Here is a 25,793-nt window from a genome sequence, read left to right as displayed (position 1 = left end):
ATTAAAACCAATATTTAATTTCTTCTTTCTCCTTCATATTTTTAAATTAATCCAATTTGAACCTGAATATACTAGACGATATCAAGTGGTTACATTCTTATTTGTTTTATTATAATAAGTCTTGCATGATTATGTCTCTTTAAATGATTTATCATTCCATTCTAAATATTTTTAGGAATTATTGAGTTGTTGGTATATTTTTTAACAGTGTATTATTACTTCACGGGCTTGTCTTAAATTTCTCTGAATAATTACCCAAATATGTTTCCTTGTTCACACTATACACATGAACGGTTACTATTGTGGAACGGCTAGAGCCAAGCAGGCATGGAGGTTACTATTATTAATTTCAGCAATCTATAAACCTTTCATAATCATTTATGAAAATGAGCTTTAATCTACCTTTAAATTTTAGTTACGAAACAACGCCTATGCAGCAATATTCCCGAAAGCAAAATCAAACTAGCACAGATTATATTTTATAGAAAGTAATGAACACATACGTTGTGTGCACTATGAATAAACTATAAAATATGTTTATAACACTTTTTTATAATTTCGTTTTTATAGTATTTGATTGAATAATAGATTTACAGAACAGATATTGAACGCTGCACAGTACAATGCGTCTGTTTAAAATACCAAATCCCAAATTGAAAAAATTAAATTAAATATTTTACAGTACAGTTAATTATTTTGATTAAACCAACAAAAACATGACGTTTACTAAAGTACCGAAAAATATCATTAAATTTCGCTGTTTTTAGAATGGATATACTTGAAACATATGTTTTAACTGATATAAAGAAACGGTGCAATCTAATGCATTGAATTTTATAATTACAAGGTTGAGTACAACACACTACCTGTCGCAACACCGAAAAACTCACCCTTTTATAATGTCACTTGATAAAATATTTTATGATAGTATTCAGATTAATTAAAAATATAATTACTCTACGATTTTGTTGATCCCATCACGGTTACTCATAAGAAAAATATAAAAATGTTTCCCAAAGCTCAGCTAAATCCCATTAAGTGATGTGTTCTATCATTGAAATTGATGGGATTTTTGTAGAAATGGAGCTACTAGCAAAATTTCAAGTCTATAGGTCAGGTGGGTCTCAATATCGTGCAGAATGGCATACAGACAGACAGATAGATGGTCAGGCTTCTCTAATGATCAGCCAATGAATCAAAGATTTGAGATATTATGTTTCGAAAAATATTTTTATCTATTTTCATGGGAATGTTTTATTTAAACCAACTGTAGGAAATACAAAACGTTCTAATTCTATCTCCTTTTACAACTTCAATGTTTAAACATTCAATTACATAGAACTTTTGGTTTAACTGATGATAACAAGAGTTCTGTAAGATTTTCATGACAAACTTACAAAGCTCCTGAGTGTATTACTTATGTAAGTAAGGCTACTACACTATTATATCTTTAGTTTGATAAACCACTGTGATCACACCTGCGTATATAGTATTTTCTAAACAAGCAAACAAATAGTTTTTAGCTATACATTTAATAATTATATGCTTAGTGCGTAGGGTATGCTTAGAGATCAAAGTAGCCTTGCTAGATTTGGTGGGTGGTTATTTTCGTATAGTAAAGGGCCTATGAAATATTGTAAAATGTATGACCAAAACATATTACTAAACAAGTTTCCCCATAAATTATATTAAACTACTGAATCAACATGTGCCCCTGCCTCATTAGATTCTAATGCATTTATAATCGGACCTGAGTTAGAGCATGAGACGAATATATACAAGATGAAAATTGGATACAACATTTTGAAAAATCTGAATTTAAATGAGGCCTTTTAGTTAACAGATAAATAGACTTAATCACAAGTAAAAATTTATTACTGCTCAGTCAATAATAGTACATAAGGGAATCCTGTTTTTTTCACGAGATGCACAACTTAACAATATACACGCATTGTTAAGAGCCTTAGTTTTTACCTGACGTGTTAGTTCATTAGTCTATTGACATATAATTATTGTATCATGTTTTTTTACTATTATTATGAATGGTTTTAAAAAAACAAACCGTTGTCATATTTTCTATTAAAATTTCTCTATCTATTTTACGGTTCTTTATACGGTTAATATTAATTTTCCTTACATCTTATTTTAAAAGTGTCAAGTTAAAACATAAAATCCTATACGAAAGGTCATTTAATTAGAGTTTTGTGGAAATGTTTTATTGATGACATAGAAAGTTTTGAAGTATAATTCGATGTTTATTCTTAGATTAAATTTTTCTTAGGTTGTTACTTGTGTGACTAATGGTCAGAAACATAAATAATACTTGCATTATCGTTAGAAAACTAGACAGTGGGAAAAATTCATCGCTTTAAGAGTCAGTATATAAGATTATACCTTTGAGATACCCTTCAAATTATCAGTTTGACACATTTACCGATCTTTAGATACGTTTACATATGAAATGAGCATCAGCAATCCTCCAATTTTTACACACACCAAAATAATGCAACTAAAAATCAAATTTATTCTAAGGCGTAATATTTCTATTTATTTCTAGTTTTTCATCTAAACTTGTCCGTGTTTATACAATTCCAATTATTGACTGAATACCCGTAGACTATATGCGCGGAAATTTATTAATTTTGATCTATTTTTAGATGAACATTTTAGTCTCCAGTAATGTTTTGTTTTCCTTAAATATAGAAGAAACATATTTATGGAATGAACGGGGAAATAAATTACCCTTGAGGAAACTCCATTTAATTAAATTTTATACAAAAACCCTTCAATAGGATTACTGCACTATTTAGTTTTGTTGTTGAAATACCAATATGTTTGACTAGTATTTATATACTTATAATAAATCATGACTAAACAAAATGTAATACATTTTATATTAAATGCCTGCTTTGAAAAAAAAAACTACTATACATGGTTGTTATAGCTTATATTATTGTGAAATATTAAAAATACGTCTTAAAAAACTATATGGTGTATATAATTTAATGTTTATATATTTGACATTCAAATTGTATATTAACTGAAGTAATAATAGCAAAATTTCCGTTCTATAAATCGCAAAGTTCCGTAATTCAGCGCTGGACTATACTTTAAAATCCAGTAATTTAAATGTGTGGGGATTACATATTGAAGTTGAAGATAACAATTTAATTCAGGTACTTAAATACTGCTGTTAAAATTTACATTCCAATAGTGGATATTATTCGTTAAATAATATAACTAAGTATTTCAATTGCAAATTTTAAAATAAATAATAAACACAATATTCGTATGGTTCAAATGAAGTTACAAAGCAATTGTATCTTCCATCACTATATTACTCATTTTCAATTTAGATGGATTTTATTTATAGCCTAATTAGATTCTCATTAATAAAATACAATAATGTAAATGACACATTTAAACTACACAAAAAAGTCATGATAATTTATTCATATAATTAATTTAAGTGATTAATTTCATCAATAAATGACTAAATTATCGTGAAATTCTTTATATTCTATAAAAAGGTTATAGAGTTTAATCTAAACCAGATGGTACAAAGCAAATTCTAACTGTTTAACATAGTAAAACATCAACTATCAAGTTTTTATTATAATATTTATGTAACAATTGTTTTCGTTAAACAATGACTACAATTAATGCAACTTATTCCTTATATTTAATAAAAATCAAACCTTCATTATTTGCGTATGTCAGTAACATTACAATTGCTTTCTCAAAAGAAGTTCTGGCATACATTCGTGCTTCTGGCCACAATATGTATAAAATAAAATACATGAGTATGTAGAAGAATATATGGAAATCAAATAACCATGAAGTAAGAATACATATACTATATTTTAACCATAGAATACTGCTAAAATTGTTTGAATGAAGGATGTAACAGCAAAGTATAAGTTTATGAGTAATATTTTGAGAAATTCTTAATTGTTATTTAAACTGTTTCCATCTTTGATAGTTTATTTAAGGAATATAGTTGAACAAAAGTTTAAAGCTCTGATACTGAAAAAATGCAATGCATTTAATAAATTAAATTGAGTTTTTAAAATTTAAACGTAGCTAATATGCTAAATGTTTTTGCAATGGCATCTAGAAAATAATAACTTCATGAGTTATGACTTTAACTAGTGTAAATTCAACATAATAAAATTGTGTCTTTAAACATATACAACATCTTATTTGCTCAAATAAGTACTTTTTATTCGTATTACATTATGCTATTTTATATGTTTTTCTTGTATGGAAATAGTAACAGAAATTTAATTAAACAAGCTAGTATCATATTCAGACTGAAAATATAGAAATTAAATTGGTACCTATAAGGTGCCTTTTTAAAATCTATGTAAGGTTTTAAAAGTATTAATGATCAATGTATGATAATGAGAAATTTTAAAATTGACATTTGTGATGTTCTTATGATATAAAGCTGAAATATTACCATGGTATAAAAAACCATATAATATAAATTATATGCAAATGTAACTAATATGTCATCTTCCAAATATTTTTAAGCGTTTGCAGTACATTCAGATTCATAGATTAAACTTTATTCGTTGTTCAGATAAAGTAGTACAATATCATGATAATAGTGACGACTTAATACATTTTAGTGTTTATAATGCATATTTGACTTTATTTTTAAATTATTAGTTGCTTATTTTATAACTTAACTGCAAAAATATTTAAAACGCTCAGAAATAATTATAAGACTAAAACATAGTTTTATCTAATATATGAACTAAATCATCACGATTTTATGTACAAAAATACATTAACTACTTAAAAGCACCAGTACAGCCTATCGCTTGGATTTAACTACACATTGTATCAAAGTATTTACATGAAACATTTTTATATATGTACGAAAATCCAGGATAACCAAATGTTCGTGAAACTCCAGTATATGAAAAATGAAGCTTTGAAGTAAATCTGATAGCCGCCAGATGTCGGTTCTTGATCCTTCCCAGAGTCTCTAGCATCTGAAATATAAGGAACAAGAATTAGGAGATCTTTGTGAGAATAAGTTACAACAACGAAGAATCTGTACTCAAAGGATGTTTTTTCAGAATTAGGTAACACCGAAATTATATTTTTTCCTGAAAACATAAATTAAGATTGACATAAGTAAAGTGACTTCTTCACATATGTTATTTTTTATATTTATGGAAGTTGCATTCCGCTGCAATTATTTTAGATGATGAATAAACTTAATAGAATAAAATATAGTATCTCTAGCGCTTGTGTTTATGTATAAAAATTCTACATTACTACTTAATAACTTTAATACTTTCTTATAAAATACTAAATAGTGTAAGTAGCACACACAGAGATGTATGGAATACCAAGCTTGTTATTATGCTAATTATATAAAATACTTTTTTATTTTTATATAATTTGTCTTTCTCGGTAATATTATGAGTTTAACTAACAAGTTGCTGTACGTGTTCTAGTTATATAAAAACACTTAATTTATTCTTATTGATATTATTTATTAATTCGTCCTATCATCTATTGTAAAATTTAAGATACGAGTAACCTAATTTGCTCAACTCTTTCCAGTTACAGGGTGAAATGTTTATCCCTGTTATAAGTTTAATAAATCCCTATAAAAATAAATACGTATTAAAATTCTAAATGACCATGGATCAGTACTGAAGATATTATTTACAACTAATATCTCTATACCAGGTTGTGTTATTTGTATTGGTCCCGTATATCGTTATTGGTTTTCATGTTTACAACACACTAGTATATATTATCTCTCAATTAAATTTGGTATTATTGTAGAGATTATTAAATCACGATTCGTAAAATATCACTGTTCCGCATACTATAGGTCAAATAGCTTTCTGGTGTCCTGATGTTTGGAACTACCCGACTTTCTTTTGCTCTATTAGTGAACAGGCCAGTACTTCAAGAATTTTATCTTTTGGTATTTTATTTCATGTTAGATAAGTCCTACAAAACAATTGCAGCTACACCTTAATAACTCAAATCCTTTTGCATACATAGGATCATACTATAGAATATCGCTACCGGTTACTCTTTAATCTTAGTAAGTACTGGCTAGTTATACTAATTTTGTTTCCTGTTTTGAAACATTTTAGATTTAATTTTGTTATTTCCTCGGCCCAGTAAACACAATATGGACATGTTTACTAGAGAGTAATACACTACTTCCATATATATTCAACTCTGATGTAAAAGAATATTTGATTTCTTGACGATGTGTTTCATAAATTTGTTTTTTTTTTTAATTTCTTAAGGGACCTGTTAATTTCCTTTGGGGAAGCTTCTTATTACCCTCATTCCTCAAAAATTAAATTAGTGCGCATAGAAACTTACACAAAAATAGTAAAAACACGATATGGACGTCTTGAAGTGTAATGACAAAAAATTTACCGAGTTGTCAAAAGTTTTACATAAATATTACTGTGAATATGAAATGCTTTTTGCTGTCAGCACTAAAAACTTTGATATCGCACTATGAGTTAGTTTTTGGAAAGAAAACTTTACATGACAAAGATTGCATGAAAACTACTAAACACACACAAAAGCTAAGACATCCACAAGAAATAAGACACGTATTAAAATATTCTAAACTTATCCACTATGCATAATTGTAATGTTGTATACCAAAATAAAATGTAATACGTTTTTATATGAATTTTTATTTCCTACGTTTAAAATGTTATTTGCTAGGTATGATATGTTTTTATTGTTTTAAAGGACCTAACATCCCATTTAAAGTAGACGGAAATCTGATTAACTATTTTTATTTAGATTGTTGTTCCATAGTTCCAATATTTCTTTTTGTGCATACTTTCTATACTACATATTTAATATTTTACACTCATAAAAACAAGAAATGTGCTCATTTAAAACAAAGGAAATTTGGAGAATTTGAGATTTCACTTATTATGGGAACCATATCACTATGGATGTAACAAGAAAATTATATCTGGACAGTCATTACAATTATAAGTCTCTCAGATGTATTACAACAAATAAGATCATAATTGTTCTCTCAAACTACAGAAATTCTATCATTAAATATAGAAAATAATTTGGTAGATCTGGTAAGGATCTCTCTTTCTTTGATGGTTCAATGGAAGAGCAGTTGAAACTTCCATTCTTTAAATTAAAAAACCACTAAAATGTTTATAAGTGTTTATTTTAAGGGTTGGTCTGTTCATGCTTCCTTTAAGTGCATTGTTAAAGAAATGTCTTGAATTTATATGTAGAAATACTCATATTTTCTCAAACTTTAATGTTAATATTTAATCATTTATTTTTAAGAAACGTGGCTGGAGAAATAATGTAGATAATTAAATCAGTTAACATATCATTGATCTTAGTCATACAAATTAGTCCATTTTAGCGAGTGCTGTTAATTGTAGATAGTAATCAGATTAAGACCATCACATCTTTTTCTTTTAATTTTGAGTGTCAACAATGATTACATAAATTTTTATTATCACGGTAAGTTGCACCAATATATAGTATTCTAAAACATATTTAATGTCTAACCTTATACTTCCTAAACTTGATTTAAAGGACTGTTAAATGTCCAGTGTTTATTTACGTTTAAATGTACTAATGCTAAGCATATTTTCATTAGAATATATATATATATATATATATATATATATATATATATATATATATATAGTGCAATCAAAGAATAACTCTACATTGGGAAGTTCATTACACTTTGAATGAATAGTTACCTTTTAATCTTCACAGACCTCCAAATATGAGGGTAGACATACTTATTAGTCTTTTTATTTTTTAAGCCTTTTCCAAAATACTTTAAATAAACTACTGGTAACTTTCAAAGTGTTAGTGGTTTGAGCAGAAGTTAAGAATACGTTTTCTCAGAGCAATGAGTATGTACATTTATATAGAATAATACAAAAAGTAATGTTCCATAGGTAGCTAAAAGGTATAAGTTCTTAAAACAATATTACCTGTAGACATCTGTGATTGAAACTTTATTAGAAAGGTCAGTTTCAGACAAGGTCTTTCTCACACGTAACAGCCTTTGTTTATTATGAAGCCAGGAGTTATTATGATATCATTTCGGAAATGTTTTCATAAGCTTTTTTGGACAAATCATCTCACATAAGAACTGTTTAAATTACTGAAATGAACTATTCCAAACGTATTGTTTGCTGCAATTACATGGTTCTATAAATAGAACTAATGTGTGTTCATGTATGTAACTGTATAGGACCTTATTCTTTACGTCTTTCTATACTCTAATTTGTTGAACTTACTCTGGCGACTTGGTTTATGGCCACTGTACAAAGTGCTGTCTTCTGAATTTGCATCCAGTACGACTTCGTCTGCACAAATACATAAAAATGGTTAGATTTTACGTAATAGCGCTTAGTGAGTTCAATAAGATAACTAAAAACAAGCACTTCATAAAAACCAGTAAATATAATTTTAAGATAATTGGCAAGGATGTTTTAAACATAATAATCTAATGGTAACTAATTATAAGGTTATTGCTTTTTAAAATTTAAATTAACTCTTAAGAATTAAAAATAGCTTTAAACACATTCAAATTAAAATTACCAATCTTTGTGTAACTTATCAACGGATATACATATATGTAAAAAGTATATATATATAGTATATAAACAGAATATATACTATAGTATATATATATATATATATATATATATATATATATATATAGTATAAATTAAAGAAAATAATGTGCAAATTTATTAATTGAACGCTAAGATTTTCTAGTGTTCCCAGTTAAAACACATTAAAACATGTGGCAAAATATAACATTAATAAACAATTAAAGATTAAATGCCTTTTAGTATTTATACTAAGTTTTGTAACTTGGTATAATTCAGCTTACTTCTTCCTGATATTCGTATACTGTTGTCATCTGTTATTTCTGAAACAAAAATTATTTGTAAGCAAAATTACGGAATTAAAATACATTTTAAATTCAAATATAATTTATGACTATTAAATAAGTTAACTACACACAAATATATTACAAAAATGTAAGCATCATTTCAAAGATGTGGTTATTAGGATGTTATTGAACAACGGAAAGATTACCAATATTTAAAATGTTAGAGATTTAATTATGTATTTACATTCTAATTGTATAAGATTCATACGTTTTAATTTGATCTCGTATTTTCAATTTTAACGTATAGTTGACTTTGTTTAGCTTTACCAGGCTCTGCAAAATGGGCAGAGGCATGTAAGAAAATAGTGGAGTAAAATTTACACTCTGGACATTTTGGCCGAGTTAAATATACAGTACCAATGTCAACTGTTTATAGTACGGTCATAAAAATATATTGAACTTGCATTTAAAAACTAACTCAAAGACAAATCGGACGCTTTGACTGTGTGGCAAGGTTCTATGGAATCCATTAGACTAATCTGAACTATATCTAGCAGATACATGCTTTATAAATCTACCATTTTCAATTTTCTCATAAAAACCATAGCAAATACAGTATTAAAATACATGTAGTTAATGAATTAATTTTAAAAAACCTTATATTATTTATAATATATGGCATATAGTTTAATGTTTTATTGATACAAGTACAATGCATTATTTTGTGCATTTCATTATGTTCACTATACAATAGAATATGTAGTGTGCTTTCTTAAATTAATGTGCTTATACGAGTAGACCTTTCATCATAGTATCTTGACTTAAAACTTACTGTAAACTTTGATGGAGCCATCTGTGACCCCTAGTGCGTTCTTTGCTACACACATATAAACGCCGAAGTCTGAGGGATGTATAGCTCGGATATTCAGCTTCATAATAACTCTGTATGCCTTGTCTAACATCTCTGGCTCAAAGTTGGCACCTAGAAAAATATATATAGTTATAATTTTGAACAGTTTTAGTCTTTTCATACATTTAAAGCTAAACCAAATAGTGAAATATAGACATAATATGCATTCTGCAAAATAATGCTAATACTATAAGGCATAAAACAGTTCATCTTTAATATAAGGCGTCAGCAATTGAACCAACGAAAACAAGAAAAACTACACCATAAAGAACTTATAATTTAAGACCTTAATTTCTGCTGAACGATAAAAACTATTTTACTGTTGAATACTTATGCGAGTATATGAAAATGTACTGCATTTTTGGCCTTAACATTTTAAAACAAGCATATACAACAAGGGAACCCTTCATTATCGTTATTCCTAAAAAGGATTATTTTTAGTTTTCTGATTGACGGGATAATCAGGATGGTTAAGGTGCACAACGTATAGTATGAGCCGTCTTTTTTTAGAGATCTTAGGAGGAAGAATAAAAGGCACAGTCATTTTACATGTCACCTTAGAAGAAATAGAGGATCACTTTATTCCAATCTCGTTCAGTCATCATGGGAAAGAGAAATACTATTTGATGGTTAAAGTTAAAACTTCTATAACATCAAGGGTACCCCATCAAATCCATAGTCATTCTTTGCATTAAAGTAGGCTCCTTGAAACAATTATTTTACATCAATATATCAGTATTTACGGCAATTTGCCTCTTCTAGAGATCTATTGGGCTGCCTAGATTTAAAATAACACATTATTTTCTGCTACAAGCAGTATATTTACTGCTGGCAGATACAGTGTAAAAGAAGAAGATATGAAATTTTCAGTTTACACATAACTACGCCAGTTTACATTGAAAATACATCCACCTGATAAATAAGTAGTGTTACGTTTACACATATAAAATGTACAGAAACCTATTAGGTGTAAATAATTGAAAGTAATTGTGTTGAGAATCCATTTGCGTAGTATTTTATATCTTTCAAATTAAAGAAGGATAAAATCATATTAAAACCTATTATAGTTTTTACAAGATTTACAAGTCCATATTTACAAACATGCCAAATTTAATATAATAAAAGGCATTGTAAGTCAGCCATAACTCGGTAAATGTCGTTATGCCGCACCACAAAGCGATTCAGTTATGTAGAATTGCTTTAGTTATTTTCGTATTCAAAACAGCCACAATACACGAGTTTAGTCGAGTAAAGCGACTGTCGGTATTGTTGTGCGGCTAACTGTGTTACTGAGTGAGGGTGGGAGGAGGGGTGAGGTGCAGGTACGCTCGGGTTGTATAATCAAATGTGGGAGCCATCATGCGATATTCCCGTCTCTTAGCCTATTGGCAGTGCGGTGGCGGATACGCGTTCCTACGAGAACATCCCTTCAGATTCAGTTATGAAACACTGCCGCCGAAGTTAAATTAATTAATCCAAAATAAGTTATTCTTTAAAATAAAGATACCAAAAAGTGGTATCACATTTGTGTAAACTATATTGTTGAAATTGAAGTTGTTATTTTTTAGAAAGTGAAGTTTGGAAAATTTACTGGAAAATCAGAAATATCATTGCTGACTGCTTTTTTTCTAGAAAACTGGTTGAAATTCTTTTGTTAAAAAAGACAAAAATGTATTTACTAGAAAATATTTACCAAAGATGTACTTTGATAGTTGTCAGAAAATTAAGTCGTTGCTTTATTTGCATAAAAATAGTCTGAAGTTAATACAGTATTAATGTTATAAACAGTATCATTGATATATTTACGAATTCTCTATTTCAATGAAATCTCAAAAATGCCTAATAATTGTAATTGCATAATACTTGGGAAAAACATCTAACGAACCTACCCAATCTAAAAAAAAAAAAAAAAACGCTAGATGCCGTTATTCGTAAATCGTTCTTATAACTTCAGCAATGTAAAAAAACTTACTAGAATAATACGTATATTTTATCGTAATTGTTTTAGTTTATAATTTAAAAAATCTATTACTTACAAATGAAAATTTGATTTTATTTACCCATGTTTTTTGTGAGATAGCATCAAAAATTTTTTTAAAAAGATCTTGTTATTGAAAACACTCATTATTATTGAAGGTACACAATGATACGATGATTGTTTGGTTAAAATCCAAAATCATGTGATTTTGAAGATCTAAAGATTATTATATAGATTGTAAGGTAACAAAGACTAATAGGCAAAACTTTACATAACATGGTATAAAATATCAAAATTGAAAAATTATTAGGTAGAAATTCAAAATTGTACTGTAAGAAATGTTAAAACATGACAGAATATGAACACAGTACTAATTAAATAAAAGAAAAAACCAGTACAATGGAAAATCCCGAGAGAATTTTGTGCTTAATATTTTTAACTATAAAAATGCACTACAATATAGTTTTTACCTTTAATTTGGACTTTTTGACCCCAAATCAGTAACGTAATTTCTTGGTCCAGGTGGATGGTTATTAAGATAGTGTAATAATAATTCAAAGTTATTTAAAACCTCATTGCGACAAAAGTCGATTGCGGAATATAGCCCATCGGAAATAGTAAAATTCCACCTCAGTCAATGTATTAAACCCCGTTACATCTTTAAGTATAGAACTCGTTGAATTAAGATTCTTAGCATTGGAAATATTTTCATTTAATACCAGTGAATGACTATATATGACTAAAATGACTATATACTAATACTGTTTTGAAAGTTGTTTATGTTAACAGTGAATTATAACACATATTTTAATATTAAATTAAATTATTATTGGAATATGTGTTATAATTCACTAATGGTATTAAATGTAGAATACGTTGTTGACGCATTCGTCATATACCGACTTTAGGATTATTAAAATGATAGAAATGTATCTCCATCGCAGTCAATGTATTAAAGGTTTTGCTTTTAATAGGTAACCATGTAACTTAAGAGCAATAAAGAATGTATTAGAGGTTTACCAAGGTAGTTAAAATGACTATATACTAATACTGTTTTGAAAGTTGTTTATGTTAACAGAATCCCTCTCTGCATTTTGACATGTAGTTTTACATAAAATATAATGAGTTTCTTAGCAATATGTTGGTCAACTTTTCATTAACGTTGTTTGCGTGTAATTGTATCATACAACAAAACTTACAGCAAAGGAAAAAAACTAATGAAAGACTTGATGCTTATTTAAAACCCCTCTTAAAGACCATTCAACAGAATAAGCTGAAAACGGATTCCTATACCAGTTACATTTCACTTGAAAGTACCAGAAATACTCACTCAAATGAACACTCCGCTTATAATACGGGTGGATGCGGATCTTTGAGTCGAGCCTGATGCTACAGGGAGGGGGAGTTATTATGAGCCAATTACACTAAAAGCATTTATTACAGTTACTGAAACCCTCATAATTTTAATACTCTGCCAAAACTCATCTCTGGATACCTTTACTGTTATTTAAAACGTTTTACCAGATTAATCTACTCGTACATTATAAAGTTACCATTTTATCGCCCAAAGATACTCTGTGATGAAATGAACACTATACAGGATTTAAACTCGGAAATCTGTATATTTATAATCTAGCAATTGAAACAAATTATTTATTTATAAGGTGACTTAAATATTGACTCATTGTCCGGCTCTTTTAAGTGCACTCTCCTCAAGACTATAATTCCGTACAACTACATATTAAACCACATTAATGCTCGGCGATTCGGAAAATGTCAAGTGGAATGACGTCAATGACAATAGTTACTGTACTTTAGTTTATGTAACTTACTCTTATTTACATTAGTTGCTGTTTTATTTGAAAAGTGTAACCGACGGTTGCAGTTTTTGATTGCGTTTTAGCATCATAACCCATTAAGGTTCACATTTGAAAGTTTAATCTAACTGTACATTTAATATGAAATTAAATTTTAAAAGCAACATAGCAATGAAAAGAAAACAATATCCTCCTAGTGCAATTTTTATTTAAAATACTACACGATGATTTGTGGAAGGAAAAATAGAATTCTAATAGCACATTTATTCCTGATTTAAATGGATTTTTATATAATACTGCATAAATTATTTGAAAACTGACCTTCCTGGAGATTTTGATATAATTAAAGAAAATGTCCTAGGATAATAATATTACGTTTTAATTGTACAGTAAAAAAGTTCTTCTGGAATGTTCCAAGTGTGTGGTTGAAATAAAAAGAGAAGTTACAGTAACATTTAAATTACAAACTATTATAAATAGGTCATTAGCTCATCACATTTTATCATTTTTTAGAGTGAGAAACCGTTATGTATTATATCTAGAAACAAACTAATTTTGAAAAATATCATCGCTTAAATACTAAATATCAGTATTTCTTTAAGCAAGTCAACTAGAATTGAAGTACAAATTATCAAGCATATTTTATACACTTTTTATACTCGTAAAAAGTAAGTCTTATCATAACGTACATCGTAAACAAAAACATTTCATGGACTGGTTAAATTTTTTAAGAGGATTGTTAAAGGAGATATTTTTTTGGCCGATCTATCCACAAAGCAATCACATCATTGTCAAACAGCCTGTCTGAGCCTGAGCTGACACCGGGATCGATGTAGTCGAGCCCTGACAGTTGTTATAAGGCATAATGTATGCTATAAGCCTTAGCTTCTGAATACTTTACTGTCGTGTCGTGCTGGTGTAAAAGGTCTGCGATATTATACACTATCTCTTCATATCCTGTGAAAAATGCTACAATATTAATAATTCTAAGTTAAAAATAACATTTTATAACTTTTCACATAAATACTGTACTGACCTGGCTATCAAAGATACATTAAATACATTATGCCCGAAACAAATTAAAGTAGCTAATTAAAGTTGACAAATAACCAATTTTATAGCAAGAAACTTAAATGTGGACTATACAAAACATTTTATGAAAACGATATATTTTTATTACCAAATGAACTATAATTTTAATTAATATTTAGTTTATGTACTAGATTATCTTATTAAGAATAGAAGAAACTATTCCTCCAGCCTCATTTTCAAACATATACTGCGTAAAACTTTATCCTTAACCTGAACTAGCTGGTTTTTTCATCATTGCAAGTCAACATTATGTGCTAAATTGAATGCCTACAGCTCCACATATAATGCACAAAAGGAATATATTTATGTTTTCCTGTCCTTTATAGAAGTTTAGCTTAAAAATATTTGATTAAAAACAATTAATTTAAATAAAAAAAACATTGATTCCCTTACTTTAAAAACGATAACGACCAATTATCAAACTAAACGAATCGATAAACAGCATATTGAAAGATTCTGTCATGGTACAACCCTAAATTGTATTAGTTACTCAATTATTCTGTAAATAAATATAATTAAATTTGAAATACTCAATGAGTGATTACTTTATACCTCTAAATGCTATTCTCATTCAAGCAACTGGTCACATAAATTGAAATATTTATTTTAGAGAAATTTGGAATTTCTCCGGAAGAGAATTCACAGCACTGATTTATACTTTTGCTTGGAGCGTATTTTATACATGCAATTACTCTAATGCAATTCTGAATGAAATAAGTCAGTCAAATAGAGTGGCAGGTGGAGGTAGAAATAGCGGTGTAATGTTGTCAGATGAATGCGTTACAGTGAATAGCACTTACCGTGAAAGATCATCTGGCCTTTGTCCCTGGTCCAGTAGTTAATGGACTTGGGATAAGCTTCCGAGTGGCACTCGAGCGACAGTTGCTGCCCCTCTCGCGCGCCCACCAGCTGATTGGGCACCGATATCATGGGCGGAACTGTGACACGACCACATAGAGAAATGTGCTTTAGCACTCATATATACACATACAATAAGTTTAATATGTTAATGTTACAAAGATAACATTTTTTACTTAACGCGGCTATAGAATTGGATCACCAGAATAAGGTAAAATTAAAATACTATTACCGAATTTAAGATTAAAATATATAGGCTATTATTGAATTGACATCTTAATAAAGTAAGAGTAGAATAGTTTCTAGTGGGAATCCTTGGGGTACTTCTTAATGTCAAGTGGTTTGAAAGAATACATAATAATTAAACTTTTGTTTGAATTTAACTTATTATTACTAAGTACGATTTAAATCAGTGATACATGTTATAAAATTAGTTAGATCATTAAATGCACAGTAATGACAGTATAGACGTTTTTATTCATCCTGAAATTGTCAAGGTTAACAATTTTAGGGCACTTATTAAATTGGAATGTAATTTTTACAAAATCTAGCTTTGTATAAATATTATCATTCCATATAAAGCAGATTTTACTATTTTAAGAGTTATGCCAGTATTAAACGATAATTTGTTGAGTTATTAATAAATTAACAACACATATACATTTAAATAGCCCTAATATAAGTGAGAAAAGGCATTAACACAAAGTACGTGTAAAAAATAAATTTTAAAGAGATTATGTAAATTTGTATTACTTTAATAACAGACTCTATTTTCTCGTATGAAATTAATGAAAGTTATACTAATTATATTAATTTTGTAGAGTACAACCAAAAAGTATTCTTTCATTTTGAATTAAGGTCGAAAAGACATTAGCTAATTGCTTTTATTCTAATCTTAAGTTTTGATTTATAAAATTTAAAACCGCCACGTGTGGTAATTCATATTGATGAGTTGGTAATAGAATAAAATATGTTAATATCCAGTACCATCTATGTGTACAGTACTTTTTATAATATGACAGTTTTCCTAACTCAACCATTTTTATAGTTTATAATGACCTGCAATTTTTTCCGTGTCTACTCGGACAACTTGTATGGATAAGAGTTAAAATGTATATGATACAAGACCATTCCCTGCTGATCCCATTTCAGCTTTTTATTACTGGTAATTTATATAGACAGTTATTTATGTTATAACGTGCGTAAACGCATAAAGGAAATATCAGCAAACTTCAGCGATACATTTTCTTTCTAGTACCCACAACTTACTTTACTAATGCTAGGCAATAACTAATGTATGTAAAGAACTTGAAATTTTATTCACTTTACAATTTATGTTCAATCAACCGTGAAGCAGCAATAATGGTTAAAGAGTAGAAATATGGATTTTCATAATAAAACAGATTTATCCCATGGTTTACATTTCTTTTCTAGGTGATGATTATTAGAAAACATGTGGAACTTAACAAGAAACAACGGCGCGAGATAAAATGTCCAGATGGAGTTTTCTTCCAGCAATAATTCATTGCAAACCTGATTATAGCAGACAATTCGATGTTCATACTACTTTTCATCACCTCTTTTAGAGTCAACGTAAGTAGGTATTATTTGCCGGGTCACCCTTTATATCAGGCTATGACAACTGTATTACTTTCCAAACCTACATAGTAAATATTTCGCGGTATTTCACCTATTAAAGATATTGATAAAGAAATAGAACGATGTAACACACAAGTTGACGATTCTGTGACCGTTAAAGAGGTAAATAAGGTTGTGGAATATACAGCATAGTTAGGGCATCATATATCGCGGCTGTCGCGGCCGCCCCGCGATATACGGGTTCCGTACACGCATCTCCTGACGTACCCGTGCATCATTGTCGAGAAACCGAGAGAGTAAGAGGCAGTCCAGACAACCCACGCTTGTTGCAAGGCACAGACACGCGAACTGTTGTAGCAAGGCGACAGGTCGGGCCATTGCAAAAGTCGGAAATCGATATACAATTGTATTATTTATTAACGTAATAGTTATTTTGATATTACAGTCTATAATAGATTTTATTCCGTTAAATGTATTTTAAGCTTCACTATCTTAGCCTTTCATAATGAATTTGTTTTTTATGTTGAAACCTGTTTTAAGTGCTATATTTAGCATCAATGTTGAAATAAGTTAAAAGTTTTAAGACCTTATCTCAAAATTACCTATTGCATATAATGGATATTTAAAGTATTTTAAGTACTTGAATATTGAAATATTTTAGACTTTCTTCATTATTGTACAATTTTAAAGTACTTTTTCTATGTCATGAAATATAAAACTTAAAGTTTATTTCATTGACAGCTTTAAAGTTCTGCATAGTCTCAAAGTTAAACTGTGAAATTTAAACATTTCAAACATTCATCCAAAAATGTTCCTTCAACATGTTATTTAATCTGTACTGACACAACTAGGTAAACTCATTAATGTTTTAAGTATAAGTAAATTAATATAGACCTGTTAAACTCATAAAATCAATGTATGGTTAAGACGGTATATTTTATTAGTATATCTTGGTCGCGATGAGAGTAGAATCTTTTAAATTATAAAGGGCTTATTAATTAAATGAATCCATCTAAACAATGTATTATTCATGTTCCTTTAGACAGCGTTTACGAAACTCAATAACCAGTAAATGAGTAAAATGATAACGCTTAAGTGTGAATAAAATGTTGGAAGTAGATACATCGCATGAATGGACTTAATGAAATAACTAGCATGTATTACGTTAGTGTGAACATTTTAGATTTGGGTTAGGGTTTTTTACAGGGATCAGAGAACCAAATGTCCTTAAGCTGTTGTTTCTGAAAATGTAAAAAATACGTGTTTTTATAATATGTGAAGAGATATAGGTGATTAATAATAATATGTAGGTATCATATAATGTAATTTTAATAAATTTTGTATAATCATATTCAAAACCGAATGAAAGTAAACCGATATGACAGGGTAATGGCCCAACCGGACAATAAAGTGCCCAACAGAACGTAACCATAGAAATAGCAGACATAAGAAGGTCAGTAAATAGCCCATTTACTTGTTTATCAAAATTAATAAGTACCAAGTTTTGTCAATTTTCTAGTAAGGTAATCTAGTGGAAGGACAGAGAGATTTCTCCTTCGACCAAGAGCAACCCATGCAAAAAGATATCAAACATACCGGCAAACGAAAAATAAGGCTGACAGAAAAAGTGCCCCCTGGGATTTTTACCTAAAAACGATCCCCAGATCTACCTTTTACGTTTTTTATTGTAAGAGGATCCTATCTCCAATTTTTAAAGTATTTTTCATTAAGGATTATTACACAGACGGACGTAAAGACGGATATACTGGCGGAAGAACGATACAATATCAAGAAGGTCCTGCAGAGTTTGGGAATCATCATGTGTTTTAATAAACCATGAGATATAGAAAACGCAGTGGTGAGTTCAAATAAACGAAGCTGAATGTTATTAAAGTTTTTCATCCCATCCGGATAAAAACATTACAAAAACAATTGAAAGGATGAGATATTTCGGCTTTGTTCTGAAAGTAAATCTTCAAGTCAAGAAGAGTGAAACCGAAACTGATTAACATTTAAAATGAATTTCGTGTTATAAAGGAACATTTTTTATTAAATAATGACATAGCCTAAGTAAACTTAGGATTCAAGAAGTATGATCTGTTTGTCGAAAATGGTAAACTACAAACATAAAAAAATCTACATACATAAATAACATAATGTAAGTTTTACGAATGTGTTAAAACTTATTAATTTGAAAATAATTAAAGTAAACGTTATGAGTTAAATGCTGTTTAAATAACCTACTTGATGAAATTGAATGATTATTGGAAACATTTTACCTACATAATACACCTATGACCAATGGCGAATCAATTATAATACTGCATTACTCTGTGAAATATTGGCCTGGACAATTTTCTACATTATCAATAATGTACAATAACATATTTAAGAAATAATATCAGTGAAAGTCGAATATATTTTGTTTACCAAAATAAGGCTTCATTATATGCAGCCTAAAACTAATGGTAAAACTGGCTGTACTCTAATATGCATCAATCCAAAGAAATATAGTGTATTTCTTTACACAGCATGGATGATGAAAATGGAAATTGTATGATAACACTTTGTAATGTAATATTATCAGTAATTAATTATATTTAATGCTGCAGTTATTTATAAAAGATATTAAAAATAGAAAAGATTTATCAAAAGATAAAAACAATGATTGCCACTGAAAACCATATCTCATATGGTTCTCCTGTGTAATAGATGATACTGCGGGAAATAATGTGCAAGACCGTCTATAATATGATGTGACATGTGTTCGTGAGTGTTGATCTATAGACAGAGACCTGCTTACTGGCAATGTGATGAATGTACCTGCAGTCTACCGTGGAAACAGCTGGGTGATCCTGCATTCTCACATAGCACCACATTCATAAATAAGAGCAGATTCTCACAACTATGGTCTACGCCAGTCAGGAAATTGTATTGTTCTACAGATAAGTATATTGCTCGATATATTATGTACATACATATTTTAATATATACATATGTATACATAAAATATGTAATATATATCTATATATATATATATAGAGAGAGAGAGAGAGAGCGTTTTTGTAAAACTGCAGTTTAAAAGTATTAATTTCCTTAATAGAAATAATTGTTCCCATGCCATTTTGCTATTTTCTTTCATCACTATACACTGTGCATCTTTGCGTTTATATTTGATTTATATTATGACACTTAAGTAAGAATAAAAAAGCGTTTTCTTGTGTTATTAATAATATTATAAAAATTAAAATGAATATGATATTTATTTATTTATTTCTAACATGACGAAAATTAATGAAATAATTTTATCGGGTTTTTATATTAAATTCTAATAGCATCTTTCAACACAGTTTTAGTTCTAGATATTTAATCCCAGAAGCCCTTACGAAGATTTAGAACGCAGTAACCACCGTAAGACATCTTGCTGCAAATGTCATATAGTGTAGTAGTCTTTTTTAATTTATACATACTCACGCATACAAAATATACTACGCGCATATTAAATACTGAGGTCGGAATAGTTTAGTTTGTTACATTATGTAATTTGTGTTATTTTTACATTAATAATTAAAATGATATAAATTTTAAAGTTTATATTTAAAATAAGCTATTTATTTTTTAAATAACAATAGAGAAAATAAACCTATTTTTAAATAATATGTTAACGATTATTGCATTAAACACTTTTAATGGTTTATGAAACGCTTAAAGCAAGATGCAATGATGAGTTAATATAAATAATAACTTTTGTGTTGATAGCAAAATTATTACATTATATTTAGAAGATTATTAAACGGTAAAATCTATTATTTTAGTAGAACTGCATTGTGTTTTACCTCAGAAAACACCCTTTCAGTGTGACACCGGTGTATATTGTTGAACGTTCTCACGATATGAAATGCCTTTGCGTTTTCCATTTAATACACCACCTGAAAGGTAACTTTCCTTTATTAAACTCTGCATGCATTTCCTCTTTTGCGTACCTTTAATGATACATTGAAATGCATGGACAGTTTTTATTGTTTTCTAATATACGAGGCTACATCTACACTCAGAAGTTGTATCTTTAGTAGTAAACTTCACAACTTATATCAATTAAACCGAGAAATAAATATATATGAAGATTAATCTGGTTTTTAGCCAGCAGTTCTTTCTCAATTTCTAAGAAAATGGTTTAAGATAGTTCTATTAAAACATTATGCTTAATATCCGTTAATATATCAGACATTGTCCACACAAAAGTATTGATAAGTAAACTAATAACATTTTATTATTGTATGCATCCATAATTTTGTAAATAATCAGAGAAAAAATTAAAATAATCAATTAATAAAATTGATTGATCACAATGTAAATGATAAAAGGCAATTTATTAGTTTAGTATTGTTATGTATTCATCTGAGTTGCTATGGTTGAATAAATTACTCTACATAAAATGTATCACTATTTCTGAAATTTTAAAAAGAAATCCTGTTTAAAAAACTATTCATATTTTATTAAAATTTTAAATATTACTATCTTAACCTGACTCTATACGAGAGTTAAGGTACATACAGTGGACTATCAGCACTATCCTCTTGCTGACGGAGGGAGGAACGCCGTTGGAGGCGATACAGAGGTAGGCCCCCATGTGCAGTCTGTTCACCCGGGATATGTTGAGCACAGCCCCTTCATAGGTCATAGCTGAAACACGTCTTACAATAATTTATTGATGTCATGAAAGGCAGTTATTTTTAAACTAATTGGTTGAGTATTATTGCTTATCACTTCAGGAGCTGAATGTAAAATCAATTCTGTCTGTCTGCCTGTCCACACGAAAACAAACTTACACATGGACTTTACATAAAGCTTCAGTTTTGTCTCGGCAACTTCAATTTCGATGATAGTGTATGTCACTCCATAAAATTTGTCTGAGATATCGTGAATATATTTAAATACGTCTTAGAGACAACCATTATGGCACTCAAAAGATCTCAAAATAAATAAATGTATGAAAAAACCGAGTACAGTTATATGACATTCTAGTATGAACCATTTAATATGAAACTCCGTATTCGGCCTCAGCGAATCCTGGTACTGGAAAAGTTAATTTATGTGAATCTACATTATAGGTAACAGTGGAATAGTGATGTAGTTCTTATAAAAACAATTGCAAATATCAAATATCATTAACTAGGCATAATATAGCTGTGGTGGGGTTAATTCAATGTTTGCCCTAGTGCAGCTTCTGAAATCTGACGCTATCACAGAATTTACTCCTGGAATCTGACGTCATGTTCTTCTGAGAAATAATGATAAAAAAATTTTAAACACAGTCTCTGTGAATTGTTTCGACTTAGAGACACCTAATCTACTAAATATAGGTGCAGATGAAGAGGTATTCTTATTGTCTGAACAAGTACACAATTAGGGCACTAAAATATTTTAGACACGATTCCAAATGGCACACGCTGCACCAAGAGGAGAGTAAACTAGAGCAAATTCTACATTGACATACGTGAAACTAGCTTTAATACCACTTTTTCTCTTTTTTTAAATGCTCTTATGAGAACAATTTGACTTCGAATTTACTTGCCTTATCTAAAAAAAAACCACTAGATAAATAAAACTTGTAATTCACCACAACCGATATTCTAAAACTTAGTTTGTGAATTTTAATGTAGCGATTAAAGTAATTACCAAATACAAGCGCTTACAATCTACAAAGTCTAAATAATACTGAATAGTATTTATGTTATTATTAGCAAGTAGAAAACGTAAATATGTTGCAATAACATTTGAAATTAAGGGCGAAGAGCATTTTTTAAGTTTTATGAAATTATCAATTGAATAATGGGTGGGCAGGAATCACATGGATGATCAAAACGATTTGAATAGTATTGGTGTAAAAATTGTTTAATTGCATAGAATTTTAGGGCTTAAATAAAATATACGAAACACATTTGTGTGGTTATGACACGAAATGCACCTGCCTTACACCACCACTGGCTATTGTATGGCAGCACGTCGTCCACGGTGCCATTCTCAAGTGTCCGAGAAAGTGGGGCGAGGCGCTAATAGCCCAAATGACATTCACTTTCCCCCTCCCCCTCAACGTCCTTTAAGCCGTTCCTTCGATAGTAAGTTCATTAGATTTTCCTGACAACATCATATAATAGTCAAGAAGTTTTGTAATTCAAGTGGAATGCTATTAAATTTATTACAAGTATAAAATATTCTTTCGAGTTTGAAGTGGAAATTATTACATGATTATTGTGTAACTCAAATAAAATTATAAATTAGGTTCGATTTCCTTATATTTGTTCGTTAGATTAATATGATAATTATGTCCTAAAAACAAATTTTACACTTATATTTCATGCATTACTTCATTACAGTATATGTTGTCTATTAATTTGTATTGGCAATTTCCTTAGTAAAGTATATTAATTATTTATACACCTTTAAAAAGATACCTCCTCGTCTACAGTACTTCATGTCAATGTAATTTTTTTTTAGTATCAAAATTTATGGACTTTTTCATTAAATGGCTTACAATAATGGTATGAGTCAAATTCTGTTAAAGTAATATTTCCGGATATAGAACAAGTTTAAAAGTATCCATTGATGCAAATATGTCAATAATCTCATCCCAATTAGTTGCAGCTTAATTTTTTATCCATCTTGAATAAAAAGAGATTTTTCAGTGTACTCTTCAGGGAGTGACATATTTTTAGTAACTAATAAATTGGTGCCTAATGAAAATAGGCAAATAATACTTAATGTAGTCATTCTCCTTTAGTATTCATGATGTAAAATTTTACAATATTTTCTCTGAATAAAATATTCTTTTTTGAAATCAGTAATTAACCTACCATGACACCTAATTCTGTTAAGTAATAAACACTTAAACACCGTGTTGTCACTTAAAATACTACACATGCAAACAATTTTCCTTGCAACTTGTGTTTCCATTTCAAGCTTTGCAATTTTAATTTGTACAAGCTCTATGATTGCCTATCCATGGAGAAAACCTTTAACATCGATTGTGTATCTTGATTACCTCTAGAGATTCTTAAAAAATTCGTAATTACATGTAAATGTTTTCTGTTACTATGTACTTGTTTTGTACTAACCGATCGAACAGTACGCGAGGTGGAGACTCAACCAAAGTAAACAAGAAAATAATTATCTCAGTTAGAACATTTACTGTATGAAGAAAAAGTGGTAATATAACAAAATAAAGTTATTCCACGAAGTACTAAAATACCAGACATTAATTACCAAATATTTTACCAAAAACTAAAGAAAATAACGTCATTGTATATGTAACATGTTAAAATGTCATACGAATAACTCACTGTTTGCACAGCACATTTTTTCATAGCAATTGTGGCTATCCATATGGCTATCCATATGTAAAAATGCAAGAGTCCGTTTCTATATTTAAAAAATTTTGATTTGAAAATCAATAGAGTTCTTCTTTAGGCCTTGTACCAAGTTTCAAAGCTCTCAAGCGTTCTATCAAGAAGTACCGCATAGAGAAACATACAGAAAACATTACGGTTTTTTTTGTCGCTAATACAAAATGTGTATTATGCGTGTTGTATTTCAAATATGACATTACAACAATTGAATATTATTAATCAATTGTTTTTGTATTTTAAAATGTAAAATTATATTTTATTTCATTGAGTATTTTTAAAAAAACCTAAGACGTGATTAAAATGAATACAATTTTAACTTCTGACTGTATAAAAATACACACTAAAGACTTAATTAAATGTTTCCGTTGTGTAGTTACAATGTGGAAAGAAATCTCAAGAGGACGCATTAGTTAGGTTAAACCACTCAAACGTAGGATACTTGTTCCGCAAGTGGCAGACGGGTCTTCAAACCCCTTGGTAATTAGCCCTTGGGTTAGCATTGGTGTATGACTTGGGGTGGGGATCAGGCAAGGGCGTCTCGCACACCACACTGCTGAGCTTCTAATTACATTCCGGGGGCCTAACTCCCCGCATTACATCGTATTAACTTAGTGGCCTCATTGCAGCTAAATCACTTCATCAAAATGGCGGCTGAGCTTGCGGCAACGTTAGACACAAGTAGCCGGTTATCCGAGTGTTAACCGCACTCACGTGTGGTTATACGTTCCCTCGGGCACTTGCCTGGGGCAGTCAAGCGTTCTGAGCCTATTACCACAATCATTAGTCTGACGTATAATCGTTTACATCCATGAGAGATATTTTTGTTATTTTGCTACTTAATAACACACAACTTTTAACGTATGTTCAATTACGTGGGACTCTACTTACTGTAAATTAGTATTTTAACTCAAGTTTCAAATACAAGCTGTACAAATTTCATTCTAATTGAATGCAATTAAATGAAAATGAAAACGTTTTTATTGAATTCGTACTCAAATAATAATAACACTTATATTATTCAGTTATGTCATTGTTAATTTCTCTTCGGTGAAAAAAATCATAAAAAATCATTATTACTGACTAAAATTAATTTAAGTTACTTCAGTAACTCCCCTTGACCCATCGTTAATTATCTTTAATTAGTTTGAGATCCCCGAACAAGATAAGTGTACATGAATCACAAAGTTAGTCTCCTTCATGAACCAATTCTTGAACCAATCATCTC

At 29.2% G+C, this 25,793-nt stretch overlaps 1 protein-coding gene across 1 annotated transcript in view; it reads right to left on the bottom strand.

The window, feature by feature from the left end:
• Window positions 1–2,744: 2,744 nt before the first annotated feature.
• LOC124362929 (lachesin-like) overlaps window positions 2,745–25,793 on the bottom strand; it is a 112,883-nt gene continuing 89,834 nt past the window's right edge. Inside the window, exons 5-10 of the mRNA XM_046817825.1 lie at window positions 21,717–21,845; window positions 15,506–15,643; window positions 9,741–9,890; window positions 8,906–8,944; window positions 8,304–8,372; window positions 2,745–5,003 (exon numbers count right to left, since the gene is read on the bottom strand). Of these exons, the coding sequence (XP_046673781.1) occupies window positions 4,876–5,003; window positions 8,304–8,372; window positions 8,906–8,944; window positions 9,741–9,890; window positions 15,506–15,643; window positions 21,717–21,845 (653 nt within the window). The 3' untranslated portion in view covers window positions 2,745–4,875. The remainder of the gene's footprint in view (window positions 5,004–8,303; window positions 8,373–8,905; window positions 8,945–9,740; window positions 9,891–15,505; window positions 15,644–21,716; window positions 21,846–25,793) is intronic.

Source organism: Homalodisca vitripennis, chromosome 5 (genome assembly GCF_021130785.1).
Source record: "Homalodisca vitripennis isolate AUS2020 chromosome 5, UT_GWSS_2.1, whole genome shotgun sequence".
NCBI classification, from domain to species: domain Eukaryota; kingdom Metazoa; phylum Arthropoda; class Insecta; order Hemiptera; family Cicadellidae; genus Homalodisca; species Homalodisca vitripennis.
This window is presented reverse-complemented; position numbering and strand designations above follow the sequence as displayed.